The 15,798-nt window shown below is 46.9% G+C and overlaps 1 protein-coding gene across 2 annotated transcripts in view; it reads left to right on the top strand.

The window, feature by feature from the left end:
* Positions 1 to 15,798, top strand: part of CDAN1 (codanin 1) — a 390,144-nt gene that overhangs the window by 197,959 nt on the left and 176,387 nt on the right. For both annotated transcript variants that reach the window (XM_063947654.1, XM_063947653.1), the window contains exon 12: positions 2,366 to 2,480. In XM_063947654.1, coding sequence (XP_063803724.1) covers positions 2,366 to 2,480 — 115 coding nt within the window. The remainder of the gene's footprint in view (positions 1 to 2,365; positions 2,481 to 15,798) is intronic.

Genomic DNA, 15,798 nt, shown 5'->3' with positions numbered 1-15,798 from the left:
ACCTAGTGGTAGTGGCTAAGTCAGCTGCTTCTAAGCTTGTAATATATTTGCATCATCTTCAAGTGCAGTACTGTACATAAATTTGTCCATTATATTGTGTGAGTTTGGAGATATGTTCATAATGTCCGTGTTAACTATGAGCTGTAACAAGTCAGGTATTGAGTGGCATTTACAGTATATTCATTTTTAGAATACACATTAATTTAAAAGTGCAGAAAACCTGGCAACTGATAGATAATTGTGTTTATGTTAGAGGATTACTGGGTCTATTCAATTTGTGCCGGTTTTTCCAACAGTAGGAAAAACCGGCACTTTTTGACAGAAATAGGTCGAATTTGCATTCAACCTATTCAATGACAGTGACATTTTTCCTACTGTCGGAAAGTACGTGTAATGGCGAATTTGCCGCCGATACGCGTACTTTGTCGAATTTGCAGGCGTTTTCAACAGGTGTTTGGCCCGTTTTCAACAATGCCAATTCGACTTTAAAAAAAGACGGATTGGCATGTCGAAAACGGGACCAAAGTAGGCGAAAACGTCCGCAAATTGAATACTGAACTGTTTGAGCCTCTCCGTCGGAGAGGATCCGACAGGAATTGAATAGACTCCTAGGAGGGAGATGTACTAAGCAGTGAAAAGAGTGGAGAAGAGAGCCAGTGGAGAAGTTGCCTATGGCAACTATGGAAGCCAATCCCGGGCCATTTTTTCAATCCCGGGTATCGGGATTGAAAAATGGCCAATCCCGGGATACCTGGGATTGGCTTTTAGCTATGTGGCTGCCCCGCACACATAACTCACCATATACCGGGGGCAGGCGGGTGGGGAACAAACTGATCGCTTCTGGCGGCTCCCAGCAGTGGCTGACGGCGCAGCGTGACCTCTCACGCTGCGCTGGGGAGCTGGAAGGAGGAAGCCGGGCAGCGTCTGAGCGTCCCGTGGACGCTCAACGTTGATCCCTCAATCCCCGGATTTGGAGCTTCCAATACCGGGATTGAATCCCGGCCATTTTTGGCCCTAAATTCCGGGATTCCGCAGATTCCGATCCTGGGAGTGGACACCATAATGGCAACCAATCCGCATTGAAGTAACATTTATAATTTGCATACTATAAAATTATACAGAGCAGCTGATTGGTTGCCATGGGCAACTTCTTCACCGGCTCACTTCTCCACTCTTTTCACTGCTCAGTACATCTCCCCTTAAATAAAAATCGAATACAAAAGTCTCTTTCGAGCTACATCTGGCAGGGTCACTGGTGGGGCAGCCCCATCCTGCATCCCGCCTCTTCTTACTCATGGCTTTTTTTTAAATGGTTCAATCAAGAAGATGGTGTGACAAAACTATACCTGCAACTTTTTTTTCTTCTTTTTTTATATTGTTAAGGGACAGAAGCCTACCATATAGTTATCAGTCCATACTTCATTCTACAAATGTAATGTTTTTCTAGCCAGAGATGCCAGTTTTGGGAGTAAAGGTTTGCACGTATCCATAGGGGATCCCCGCGGTCAGGGGACCGACGCCGGTATCCCGCCAGCCTGGATACCGGCAGCGAGCGCAGCGTGTCCCTTTGTGGGCTCACTGCCCTCACCATGCTTTGTGCCCGGTGGCGACTTATATTCAACCACTGGCTGGGATTTCGTCCGCCAGTATTTTAGCGGGTGCCAGGATTCCGGTGTCTGTATTCTGACAGCCAGGATCCCGTCCGGCGGTAAACTGACTGCCTCCCAGCCATAGTTATGCCTACTTTCCCATAGGGGGAATCTTTGGCACAGCCCCATAATTATCCAGTATCCACCAGATTGGATGCCAGAGAAAATAAGATTTTTGGTATGCAATTCTCTTAATCCATTCGGGGAACACTGGATAACCATGGGGGTGTAGAGGATGCAAAACTGCAAACTAAACACATTTGTGGGCTGCCTCACCCCATCTACATCCCATGGTGCTAAGCAATCCATATTTTACTGTAATAAGCCCATAGGAGATAGAAATAACACTAAGTAAGAACAGCACTCAAATATCAGCGTGAGAACAGAAAACAGAGAAGTGATTTCATGTGGAGTACAAAATACCTTTTTTCACGCTGCAGCGAATGATTCTCTCCGCTTTTCATTGTCAAATATAGCACTTTGGTGGCTCACTCAATGTAACAAGTGGAAGATGGCATACTAATTAATGTGGTTTGGATTATCTAAAGTGGATAGCTTTTTTTTTTTTTTTTTCATTTATGGAGGCTCTTAATACTTTTTATAAAAATAATGTTGAAAAGCGCCTTGGAGGGCCATTTGTTGGACATTTGAATGCTATAGTAGGGTTTTTGTTTCTCAATGTGACCTTTTCACCACTGTTTCCATTCCTGATGCAGCTACCAGTTTAATCATCACCTAATGGACAGTCTGTGCCAGGAAATACAAGAGCTAGATGCTATTTCCATTGTGGAACATGAGACAACAGATCGGGAATCCTATATGGATGAGCAGGTAAGCTCTGATTCTGAAGTCAGCGTAAAAAGGGAGAGCGTACTGTAGACCATAATGAGAGGGGAGATGTTAGGGACTTGATGGGTGACTTTAAAAAAAAAAAAGAAAAAGGCAGTAACTACTAACATGATCTTGTTACCCTTTGAAAACTAAAACAAATTTGCAATCATTTGCCATCATGATTATGAAATCAATACTGTGCTTGTTGAACACTGAAGTTTGTAAAAATGAAAATTGATGGCGTTAGCCTTAGTATTAGTGTGTGCCTTTTTAGCAACATTTTTTTTTTAACCTCTCTAAAATGTGCAGTTGTAAAAATGACTCTTCTACTATCTGAATTGGAAAACAATAGTATATTTGATTAGGAATAGGTTATACTGTATGTAGCATCTTACTGGTTCTGTCATAGTACGAGTTCAGGCTATTTCACGTAAAATATTCTCCTTTTTAAGGATTTCATTTGATGTAAATGGTCAGTAGAATGTAAACAGGGCACGTTATTTTCTTTCTCGTCCACTAGGGGGCACAGGAGCAGTACGCTGGGTTTAGGCTGGAGATGGGAGACTCTGGGCATCAAACAGTTAAGAACTTTTACCCAGCAGCACTCATTCTCCCCTCGACACTATACACCGCCCCGCCATCGGCCCACCAGTTTTTTTTTGGTCTGGTGCTGGCAGCAGCGGGTACCTTTTTTTGTGGGAGCTGCTATTAAGTGGCTCCCTGGTTAAGAGCTATTCTTTTTTTCATCTATTTTTAATGGATGAGCGGTCTGTTTAGGCATTCTATAGGACGCCCTCACAGCTACTCCGACACCCAACGCCGGTGGTGGCAGCATCGGCGACTGGGTCGGTGACTTCCACCGCAACTCTCCAAGAGGGCAGCACACACACCGCTCCTATAGCCGCAGCCGTCTTTGGGCAGGTAATAGAGACGGTTCCCCGCATCATCGCAGCTATTTACCGTCGGTGAGAGAGACCATCAGCGGGGCGGGTGTAGTGGTGGCCCAGTGCGCTGCTCCGTTCCACTGGACCTCCAGGGCACAGGTTTACAGGCACCGCAGCCGCAGTGAGGCCACAGTCCCTGGAGGTTGTCACCCATGGGGGGAGCCAGGCACAGCCTGTTTGTCCCTCACCCACCCCTGAGCTCGCTTGCAACAATGTTGTCTGCCTGCCTCAGACAGATCTATCTCTCTTAAGGTGCGTACACACGGGGCGATATATCGGCCGTTCTCTTGAACAGCCGGTATATTGTGGGTCCGTCGGCCAGTGTGCACGATCGATATGTTTGTGACCTCCATCGTTCACAGACATATCGAGTCGGCCCTGTTGCACAGCCGACGGCCAATGTATCGTTAGATATATTGGCATATCGGTGTGTTTGTACGGGCGGTCAGTCAACCGCCCGTACACAGGCTGCAGCAGCCGGCGGTGACTGACAGCTGTACTGGGTGGGCGTGTGTAAATGCCTGCCTAGTTCATGACGTCAGTCCGCAACGGATCGGGCAGTGTGTATGCACAGCACACTGCCCGATCCGTCCATAGGTATATCTGCAGATATATCTATAGGTGTGTACCCAGCGTTACGCTCTCCCCTCAGAGACATGCTGGGCAGCCATTTTACATGCCTCCCTCAGCACTAATTAGAGAGAGTTTTGGGCTTGTTGCCCTGTATACCTCACAGCTCCTTCCTGCTCTCAGAGCTGATTTGTTGAGCACTGTTTGCCCATTGATGATTAAAAATGCATTGAATGTGACTGTGTGCATGGAGCTGATTGAGATATTTATTATATGTATAACTGTATGTGTATCTATAAAATAGCTTTTTGTTGCAACAAGGGAAGCTCCCAGGTCTCATTCCACATAAGGAGCCGCGCTTAGGCTCCATCATGGAGCATCGGCTTAGTAAAGTGTGTCCGGGACTACACTCACTATAGCCTCACTTATTTTATGAGTTGTGGTGCTTAACATTCATTGCACTATCCCGTAGAGTACACACCACTGTGTTAACTTTGGTGTGTGGGAACATTCTGGACTAACTTAACATTGTTTTCCAGGATTAAGCACCCTGTGAGGGGGTGAACCTGTTTTGTTATGTAGCTTGGAAATTGTACTAAAGTACTTCTTATGAATGTCATCCATGCATGGGTTTCTTAGCTACACAGATCATGTAAGAACGGGACGTTCCTCAGCTTGGACTTCAACGCTGGCGGAGGTAATGTCTCAGTTAATACACAGCTTTGTTCCCACGTGGGGAGGCTATGCGGCTGTTTAGGGCAATGATGGTCCTAAGCCACTGCTATACGGCTGTTAAGAGCTATGATGGTTCTAAACCACCTCGCCAACATTAACCCTCTGCTGGCGTGACCCAGTGCACGCCTGCAATCAGTATCTTATGACGCAGGCTAGGTTTTTTCGCTTCAGTCAGAATCCCCTTTAAGTGCAACGAGAGTGGTCGCCATAGTATTCCTGCTCAATACGTGAGGAACCATAGATTCAGAACTGTGGGATTTAGACTAAAAGATACAGCGTGACCCAACCCTGCTTCTACTTTGCTCAGGAGACTAGTGGTTCAGCCGCCTCTGAAACGTCAGTGCCAGACTATACTGCATCCCTAAAGGAGGTTGAGGTACTAGTCAGGGCTGTTGGAACAGTACACCAAATTGAGTATTCTGAGAGCCCCCCCGACACAATTCTCTACTTGATTGCATTTAGAGTAATCTCCTTAGTACCCACATGGGCATAGCTAGAGGACCGTCTTGAATTGACATGACCTCAGCCTAGCAAGCAATCAGAGTAAGTGCAGGTCTGCTTTTAACTTAGACGTTGAACTATAGGATAGTTCCCACTACTTGTGGACGCTCAGTTCATGGGTCTAGTCGTCTTTTTGTCCTCCCGATTCCTGACACTCCGCTTTTGCTAATAGGAGCTATTACTCGCCCAGCCTTTGGGTCTGCCTTGGTAGCTAAAGCCAAAGACAGCTGGCTGGGAAAAAAACGAGCTTTCCTCAGGTTGTCAGCTTCAATAGTAGCGACCTGTATGGCCCTTTCGATCACATGCCTGGCAAGTTGTAGCTCGTTCTAGAGATACCTTTGAACTGTTTTCCTACGTCTGGGATACCCTCTTTGGGTCAGAATTGGAGATAGTTAAGGCCATTATTTCTTCCTTTAGCTGTGGCCTTTAAAACCAAAGAAGAGGAACTTCCGGTTCCGGCAGCGAGATGAACGGCTGCTGATCACCTCAGCTCCGCTGACCGGGCCCCTTCACACCTGTTTTCACGGCGCTAGTCGCGTCCAAACCACTACCAGCCACCACCGAATATAGGGGAAAGTGTCCATTACATGGACAAATATCTTACCGCCATGCCGTCCTATAAAAACCGCGGTACCAAAGACAAAGAGAAACGCCGGGCAGATCCCAAGATGGCGCCGGACGCCAGCAGAGTCACTGCAGACTCCCCCTCTGCTGTCCCTCAGCATGTCAGCTCTCCTGGGAACAGAACACAGAACATCTCAGAGGGTGAGTCTCCCCCCTGCTCCCCCACACTAACTGACACAGCAGACAGGGTTATCCCACATATGGATAGTCCTGTTACATATGGAGATATGGTGCAGGCAGTTAGAATGGCCATGGATCCCCTCCTGAAGACCCAGACTGCTCAGATTAATCAACAACTGGCTTCACTATCACAGAGGGTTTTGAATACTGAACACAGGCTGGGGGAGACTTTTGCAGACGTCAGTTCTTTAAAACAACAAGTTTCTGCTCAGGCAAACGAAATACACCAGCTACACAATAAGGTGCAGGATTTGGAGAACCGTTCACGTAGGCAAAATTTAAGAATTGTGGGTCTACCTGAAGAGGTCAAGGGTCAAGCGCTCTTTGATTTTATCCGAAACACCCTGCCATCCTTGCTAAAAATATCTGACAGGTGCCAAGATTTCTCTATCGTCCTAGTGGATGCTGGGGTTCCTGAAAGGACCATGGGGAATAGCGGCTCCGCAGGAGACAGGGCACAAAAAGTAAAGCTTTTCCAGATCAGGTGGTGTGCACTGGCTCCTCCCCCCATGACCCTCCTCCAGACTCCAGTTAGATTTTTGTGCCCGGCCGAGAAGGGTGCAATCTAGGTGGCTCTCCTAAAGAGCTGCTTAGAAAAAGTTTAGCTTAGGTTTTTTATTTTACAGTGAGTCCTGCTGGCAACAGGATCACTGCAACGAGGGACTGAGGGGAGAAGAAGTGAACTCACCTGCGTGCAGGATGGATTGGCTTCTTGGCTACTGGACATCAGCTCCAGAGGGACGATCACAGGTACAGCCTGGATGGTCACCGGAGCCGCGCCGCCGACCCCCTTGCAGATGCTGAAGTCAGAAGAGGTCCAGAATCGGCGGCTGAAGACTCCTGCAGTCTTCTAAAGGTAGCGCACAGCACTGCAGCTGTGCGCCATTTTCCTCTCAGCACACTTCACACGCAGTCACTGAGGGTGCAGGGCGCTGGGGGGGGGCGCCCTGGGAGGCAAATGTAACCTATATAAAGGCTAAAAATACCTCACATATAGCCCCCAGAGGCTATATGGAGATATTTAACCCCTGCCTGGATTCACTAAATAGCGGGAGACGAGCCCGCCGGAAAAGGGGCAGGGCCTATCTCCTCAGCACACGGCGCCATTTCCTCTCACAGCTCCGCTGGTCAGGACGGCTCCCAGGTCTCTCCCCTGCACTGCACTACAGAAACAGGGTAAAACAGAGAGGGGGGGCAAATTTATGGCGATATTTTGATATATATAAAGCAGCTATAAGGGAGCACTTATTATAAGGCTATCCCTGTTATATATAGCGCTTTTGGTGTGTGCTGGCAAACTCTCCCTCTGTCTCCCCAAAGGGCTAGTGGGTCCTGTCTTCGTTAGGAGCATTCCCTGTGTGTCTGCTGTGTGTCGGTACGTGTGTGTCGACATGTATGAGGACGATATTGGTGTGGAGGCGGAGCAATTGCCAAATATGAGGATGTCACCCCCTAGGGAGTCGACACCAGAATGGATGCCTTTATTTATGGAACTACGGGATAGTGTCAACACGCTAAAGCAGTCGTTTGACGACATGAGACGGCCGGACAATCAATTAGTGCCTGTCCAGGCGACTCAAACACCGTCAGGGGCTGTGAAACGCCCTTTGCCTCAGTCAGACCCAGACGCAGGCACTGACTCCAGTGGTGACGGTGACGAATCAACCGTATTTTCCAGTAGGGCCACACGTTATATGATTTTGGCAATGAAGGAGGCGTTACATTTAGCTGATACTACAGGTACCACTAAACAGGGTATTATGTGGGGTGTGAAAAAACTACCTATAGTTTTTCCTGAATCAGAAGAATTAAATGACGTGTGTAATGAAGCGTGGGTTGCCCCTGATAAAAAGCTGATAATTTCAAAGAAATTATTGGCATTATACCCTTTCCCGCCAGAGGTTAGGGAGCGCTGGGAAACACCTCCTAGGGTGGACAAGGCGCTAACACGCTTATCTAAACAAGTGGCGTTACCCTCTCCTGAGACGGCCGCACTTAAAGATCCATCAGATAGGAGGATGGAAAATATCCAAAAAAGTATATACACACATGCAGGTGTTATACTACGACCAGCTATAGCGACTGCCTGGATGGGCAGTGCTGGGGTAGTTTGGTCAGAGTCCCTGATTGAAAATATTGATACCCTGGACAGGGACAATATTTTACTGTCGTTAGAACAAATAAAGGATGCATTTCTTTATATGCGTGATGCACAGAGGGATATCTGCACACTGGCATCACGGGTAAGTGCTATGTCCATTTCGGCCAGAAGAGCTTTATGGACGCGACAGTGGACAGGCGATGCGGATTCAAAACGACATATGGAAGTTTTGCCGTATAAAGGGGAGGAGTTATTTGGAGTCGGTCTATCAGATTTGGTGGCCACGGCTACAGCCGGGAAATCCACCTTTCTACCTCAAGTCACTCCCCAACAGAAAAAGGCACCGACTTTTCAACCGCAGCCCTTTCGTTCCTTTAAAAATAAGAGAGCAAAGGGCTATTCATATCTGCCACGAGGCAGAGGTCGAGGGAAGAGACAGCAACAGGCAGCTCCTTCCCAGGAACAGAAGCCTTCCCCGGCTTCTACAAAAGCCTCAGCATGACGCTGGGGCTTCTCAAGCGGACTCGGGGACGGTGGGTGGTCGTCTCAAAAATTACAGCGCGCAGTGGGCTCACTCGCAGGTAGATCCCTGGATCCTGCAGATAATATCTCAGGGGTACAGGTTGGAATTAGAGACAGATCCACCTCGCCGTTTCCTGAAGTCTGCTTTACCAACGTCCCCCTCCGAAAGGGAGACGGTTTTGGAAGCCATTCACAAGCTGTACTCTCAGCAGGTGATAGTCAAGGTACCTCTTCTACAACAAGGGAAGGGGTATTATTCCACTCTTTTTGTGGTACCGAAGCCGGATGGCTCGGTAAGGCCTATTCTAAATCTGAAGTCCTTGAACCTGTACATAAAGAAGTTCAAGTTCAAGATGGAGTCACTCAGAGCAGTGATAGCGAACCTGGAAGAGGGGGACTTTATGGTATCCTTGGACATCAAGGATGCGTATCTCCACGTTCCAATTTACCCCTCACACCAGGGGTACCTCAGGTTCGTTGTACAAAACTGTCACTATCAGTTTCAGACGCTGCCGTTCGGATTGTCCACGGCACCTCGGGTCTTTACAAAGGTAATGGCCGAGATGATGATTCTTCTTCGAAGAAAAGGCATATTAATTATCCCATACTTGGACGATCTCCTAATAAGGGCAAGGTCCAGAGAACAACTAGAGATGGGATTAGCACTGTCGCAAGAAGTGCTAAAACAGCACGGGTGGATTCTGAATATTCCAAAATCCCAGTTAATGCCGACAACTCGTCTGCTGTTCCTAGGGATGATTCTGGACACGGTTCAGAAAAAGGTTTTTCTCCCGGAGGAAAAAGCCAAGGAGTTATCCGAGCTTGTCAGGAACCTCCTAAAACCAGGAAAGGTGTCTGTACATCAATGCACAAGAGTCCTGGGAAAAATGGTGGCTTCTTACGAAGCAATTCCATTCGGCAGATTCCACGCAAGAATTTTCCAAAGGGATCTGTTGGACAAATGGTCAGGGTCGCATCTTCAGATGCACCTGCGGATAACACTGTCTCCAAGGACAAGGGTGTCTCTTCTGTGGTGGTTGCAGAGGGCTCATCTATTGGAGGGCCGCAGATTCGGCATACAGGATTGGATCCTGGTGACCACGGACGCCAGCCTGAGAGGCTGGGGAGCAGTCACACAAGGAAGAAACTTCCAGGGAGTATGGACGAGCCTGGAAACGTCTCTTCACATAAACATTCTGGAACTAAGAGCAATATACAATGCTCTAAGCCAGGCAGAACCTCTGCTTCAGGGAAAACCGGTGTTGATCCAGTCGGACAACATCACGGCAGTCGCCCATGTGAACAGACAGGGCGGCACAAGAAGCAGGAGTGCAATGGCAGAAGCTGCAAGGATTCTTCGCTGGGCAGAGAATCATGTGATAGCACTGTCAGCAGTGTTCATCCCGGGAGTGGACAACTGGGAAGCAGACTTCCTCAGCAGACACGATCTTCACCCGGGAGAGTGGGGACTTCATCCAGAAGTCTTCCACTTGCTGGTAACCCGTTGGGAAAGACCAATGGTGGACATGATGGCGTCTCGCCTCAACAAAAAACTGGACAGGTATTGCGCCAGGTCAAGAGATCCGCAGGCAATAGCTGTGGACGCGCTGGTAACGCCTTGGGTGTACCAGTCGGTGTATGTGTTTCCTCCTCTGCCTCTCATACCAAAAGTATTGAGAATTATACGGCAAAGAGGCGTAAGGACGATACTAGTGGTTCCGGATTGGCCAAGAAGGACTTGGTACCCGGAACTTCAAGAGATGATCACGGAAGATCCGTGGCCTCTACCTCTAAGGAGGGACTTGCTTCAGCAGGGTCCCTGTCTGTTTCAAGACTTACCGCGGCTGCGTTTGACGGCATGGCGGTTGAACGCCGGATCCTAAAGGAAAAAGGCATGCCGGAAGAAGTCATTCCTACTTTGATTAAAGCAAGGAAGGAAGTAACCGTGCAACATTATCACCGAATTTGGCGAAAATATGTTGCGTGGTGCGAAGATCGGAGTGCTCCGACGGAGGAATTTCAACTGGGTCGATTCCTACATTTCCTGCAATCAGGATTGTCTATGGGTCTCAAATTGGGATCTATTAAGGTTCAAATTTCGGCCCTGTCGATTTTCTTTCAAAAAGAATTGGCTTCAGTCCCTGAAGTCCAGACCTTTGTTAAGGGAGTGCTACATATACAGCCTCCTGTGGTGCCTCCAGTGGCACCGTGGGATCTCAATGTGGTTTTGGACTTTCTAAAATCTCATTGGTTTGAACCACTAAAGAAGGTGGATTTGAAATATCTCACATGGAAAGTGACCATGCTTCTAGCCCTGGCTTCGGCCAGGAGAGTGTCAGAACTGGCAGCTTTATCTTACAAAAGCCCATATCTGATTTTCCATTCAGACAGGGCAGAACTGCGGACTCGTCCGCATTTTCTCCCTAAGGTGGTGTCAGCATTTCATCTGAACCAGCCTATTGTAGTGCCTGCGGCTACAAGTGACTTGGAGGACTCCAAGTTACTGGACGTTGTCAGAGCATTAAAAATATATATTGCAAGGACAGCTGGAGTCAGAAAATCTGACTCGTTGTTTATATTGTATGCACCCAACAAGATGGGTGCTCCTGCGTCTAAGCAGACGATTGCTCGTTGGATCTGTAGCACAATCCAACTTGCACATTCTGTGGCAGGCCTGCCACAGCCTAAATCTGTAAAGGCCCACTCCACAAGGAAGGTGGGTTCATCTTGGGCGGCTGCCCGAGGGGTCTCGGCATTACAACTTTGCCGAGCAGCTACGTGGTCAGGGGAGAACACGTTTGTAAAATTTTACAAATTTGATACTCTGGCTAAGGAGGACCTGGAGTTCTCTCATTCGGTGCTGCAGAGTCATCCGCACTCTCCCGCCCGTTTGGGAGCTTTGGTATAATCCCCATGGTCCTTTCAGGAACCCCAGCATCCACTAGGACGATAGAGAAAATAAGATTTTACTTACCGATAAATCTATTTCTCGGAGTCCGTAGTGGATGCTGGGCGCCCATCCCAAGTGCGGATTATCTGCAATAATTGTACATAGTTATTGTTAACTAATTCGGGTTATTGTTGAAGGAAGCCATCTTTCAGAGGCTCCGCTGTTATCATACTGTTAACTGGGTTTAGATCACAAGTTGTACGGTGTGATTGGTGTGGCTGGTATGAGTCTTACCCGGGATTCAAAATCCTCCCTTATTGTGTACGCTCGTCCGGGCACAGTACCTAACTGGAGTCTGGAGGAGGGTCATGGGGGGAGGAGCCAGTGCACACCACCTGATCTGGAAAAGCTTTACTTTTTGTGCCCTGTCTCCTGCGGAGCCGCTATTCCCCATGGTCCTTTCAGGAACCCCAGCATCCACTACGGACTCCGAGAAATAGATTTATCGGTAAGTAAAATCTTATTTTAATAATAGAACGAGCACACAGACTTGGACCGCAGCGACAACATGAGGGAGCACGCCCACGCGCTGTTATATTTAAAAGCCTCAACTATTTACACAAGGAATTACTCTGGGCGGCATCACGCAGATGCAGAAACCTGACATGGAATGGAAACAGAATCCTCATTTTTCAGGACTACTCCGCGGAGTTATCCAGGGCAAGAAAAGACTTTGCTCCTATTTGTTCACAATTAGTGCAAGACGGATGTAAATTCGCTCTTCTATACCCGGCACGCCTGCGTATATATGATGGGACATCCTTCCTAGATTTCCTGAGTCCTGCTGACGCAAAAGCTTATCTCCAAGAATATGCTGAAACCGCTCGCTCAAGATCACACATGTCTGAATGTGAATGATTTATGCAATACCAAGATATTTTACCGTTAATGTTATATACAAGAATGTTTGCTATTTAAGCATTTATCAGATCTTACTATGATATGCTGTAATGTCAGATATGCATCCCTAAAATCCCCTCCCCCCCCCCCCCCCCCCCCCCCCCCCCTCCCCTGACTTATGGATATGGAGCTGTTTACATTAGGCTGGTAGCTCTCACAAGGCTTTCACGTGAGGAGCCCCGGCTTAGGAGTACACACGTTACATTGCTTTGTGTACACGATCATAGATTTCATCTTCTAACAGTTTGATGAGGATGTCTCCTCATAAAGAATGATTGAATGTAAGTTTATTAGTAAGTTTTCTCTTCCCCAGTTAACCCTTCCTCCCCTCTCTCACTCCCTTCCTTACATCCTATATTACCTGAGAATGTTTTTAACTTACTACCTGATGTATTGCTTTACGCCACTTCTTATTCTAGATGACACAGTTACTTAAAGTGGGCTGCTGGAATGTAGGTGGCATAAACTCGCCCCAAAAACGTAAGCGCCTATTAATCTATCTCCGTAAATTACATTTAGACCTAGTGTATTTACAGGAAACCCACCTGACCCCCCCTGAAACTTTGAAACTTAATATGCTAGGCTGGGTGGTGCTAGCTTCGGCCTCCTATAACTCTAAAGCAAGAGGGGTGGCTATACTGACGAGACGCCAATTTCCTGCGGAAGTGTCTGACGTAATTTCAGACCCCCTTGGTAGATATGTCGCCTGTACTCTAAAGATTGAGCAACAACTATTTTATTGCATGAATGTTTATGCACCAAATATTTATGAAAGAGAGTTCTTTGTTAAGATCATAACCATTCTTACACCACGAATTCACATGTTTATTCTGCTAGGAGGTGATTTCAACTTGATCTCAAACACACACCTAGATAGACAACAATCGCAATCAGGCAGGAGAAAATTACCAACTTTAGGGGTCCCAGAACTAGCAAAACAACTGCAGCTGCTGGATCTGTGGCGTATATTACACCCTACGGATAGAAATTTCTCCTGCCTATCTGCTGCCAAACACACAATGTCCCGCATTGATTATCTCTTAGTATCCACCAAACTTTTATCAAAAACGCTCCTGGCTGACATGGAGCCAATTCATTTATCAGACCACGCGCTGATTTGGATACAAATCCAACTTTCCCGAGATAGAGGCAGTTATATCAACTGGAGATGCCCATCTACATTAGCTACCTCATCCAAACTGAAGCAAGCAGTCTTAGATGCATGGGTCACATATGATACAAACAACGAAGACACTAAACAAACACACCCCATCCTTTTCTGGCAGGCTTCCAAAGCCACTATAAGGGGCGAGATTATCTCGCACTCTTCTACACTCAAAAAGCAGCTAACCAAGCAATATTTGGAAGCACATGATCTAGTCTCTAAGACATTCCTAGCCTTTGCTGCCAATCCCACTCCACAACATAGATCTGCTTACCAAAAGGCCAAATCGACGCATGAGCAAATATTTATTAAAATGGAGATGTCTTACTCCTTTTCCAGAGATGCCAAATTCCACAAATTTGGGAATAAGTCAAGCAAGCTCCTATCGAATATGCTCCAGGGTATCCGTCCCCCCTCAACGATTCACCCTCTAAAAACGGCAAATGGGGGGCTCACCACTGATAATGCTCAGATAGCGCAAGTGTTGCTCGCTTATTATCAAAACCTATACTCGGCCCCACACTCTGATAAGGACCAGGAGACTGAGTTTTGGGAAAACCTCTCACTACCCCAGTTACCCAAAGATAAAGGCCTAACTTTAATCTCTGAGATATCCCAACAAGAAGTAAGAGATGGTATAGCGCATCTTAAGAAGGGAAAAGCGCCGGGCCCAGATGGTCTCACGGCAGATTATTACAAACTGCTAGCAGATTACATTGTACCAATCCTAACTAAAGTATACAACAAAATCCTCTTCACTAACGCACTTCCCAATTATTTTAACAGAGCACTTTTAAGACTCCTGCCGAAACCGGGAAGGGACCTCTCCGATCCAGGCTCCTACCGCCCCATCTCACTTCTCAATTTAGACTACAAAATCATGACCAAGATCTTAGCAGATAGATTGAAGCCCCTTCTGCCGACCTTAATACACACTGACCAGACGGGCTTTATCCAAGGTAGGAACCCAGTCACAAATATTCGGAAGGTTCTGGCGGCGGTGAGTGATTCCCAGTGTGCCATGTCAAACTCAGGGAGAGCAATACTATCTCTAGACGCAGAGAAAGCCTTTGACATGGTACACTGGGACCACCTATTTAATTCCCTCTCCAAATTTGGCTTCCCAACACAATTCACGCATTTCCTTCAAACATTATACATGGATTCTGCATCTAACATATTATGCAATGGCACGCTATCTGACCCCTTCCCCATTCTGAGAGGCACTAGACAGGGATGCCCTCTATCCCCATTACTCTTTGCAATCGCATTAGAACCCCTGGCAATAGCCCTAAGACAATCCCCCCTTTACCAGGGCATACAGATAGGCTCAAATGACCTCAGACTTTCATTATTTGCTGATGATATGCTGCTCTTCTTATCACATCCTGAACACTCAATCCCAACGGCCATCTCGATTATATCAAAATTTAGCTCCTTTTCTGGATACAAAATAAATATTAGCAAATCTGAATTACTAATACTTAAGGGCCCACCACCTATTTTACCCCAAGCGGATGATGTGGCATCGATCAAATTGGCTGTCCCCCATATAAAATATCTAGGCGTCCAGATCCCCCATACCCTTACAGATCTGTATAAACTAAATTTCCGACCGATTCTGTCATCCCTGGAAAAATATCTTAAACAATGGCATGACCTACCCTTATCCCTACTGGGCAGAGTGGAAGTTATAAAATCAATTCTTCTTCCTAAATTAACCTATATTATGCAACTTTTACCCTTTAAAATAAATAAAGCAGATATCAAGTCCCTCAATAGTGCCTGCACAAAATTCATCTGGCAATCTAAAAAACCAAAAATAGCTCTCAAAAAAATTACATTTACCCAAGAAAGATGGCGGTTTAGGTTTCCCTGATCTATCACTATACACACAAGCCATACACTTCCGATATGCCATGGACTGGCTACTAGAACGCAGCCAATACACCAATTATGAAGTGGAATGTGCTCTATTCACTCCATTTTCTCCAGGGGCCCTACTACATACTCCCAAATCGGCCATAGACAAACGGGTATATAATAACATTTTTCTCAGAGATACTCACGTGGCCTGGCGTTTTCTACACACTTCACTGGATAGAGACCCCCGCTACTCCCAATGG

Source organism: Pseudophryne corroboree, chromosome 12 (assembly GCF_028390025.1).
Source record: "Pseudophryne corroboree isolate aPseCor3 chromosome 12, aPseCor3.hap2, whole genome shotgun sequence".
In the NCBI taxonomy this organism is placed as follows: Eukaryota; Metazoa; Chordata; class Amphibia; order Anura; family Myobatrachidae; genus Pseudophryne; species Pseudophryne corroboree.
This window is presented reverse-complemented; position numbering and strand designations above follow the sequence as displayed.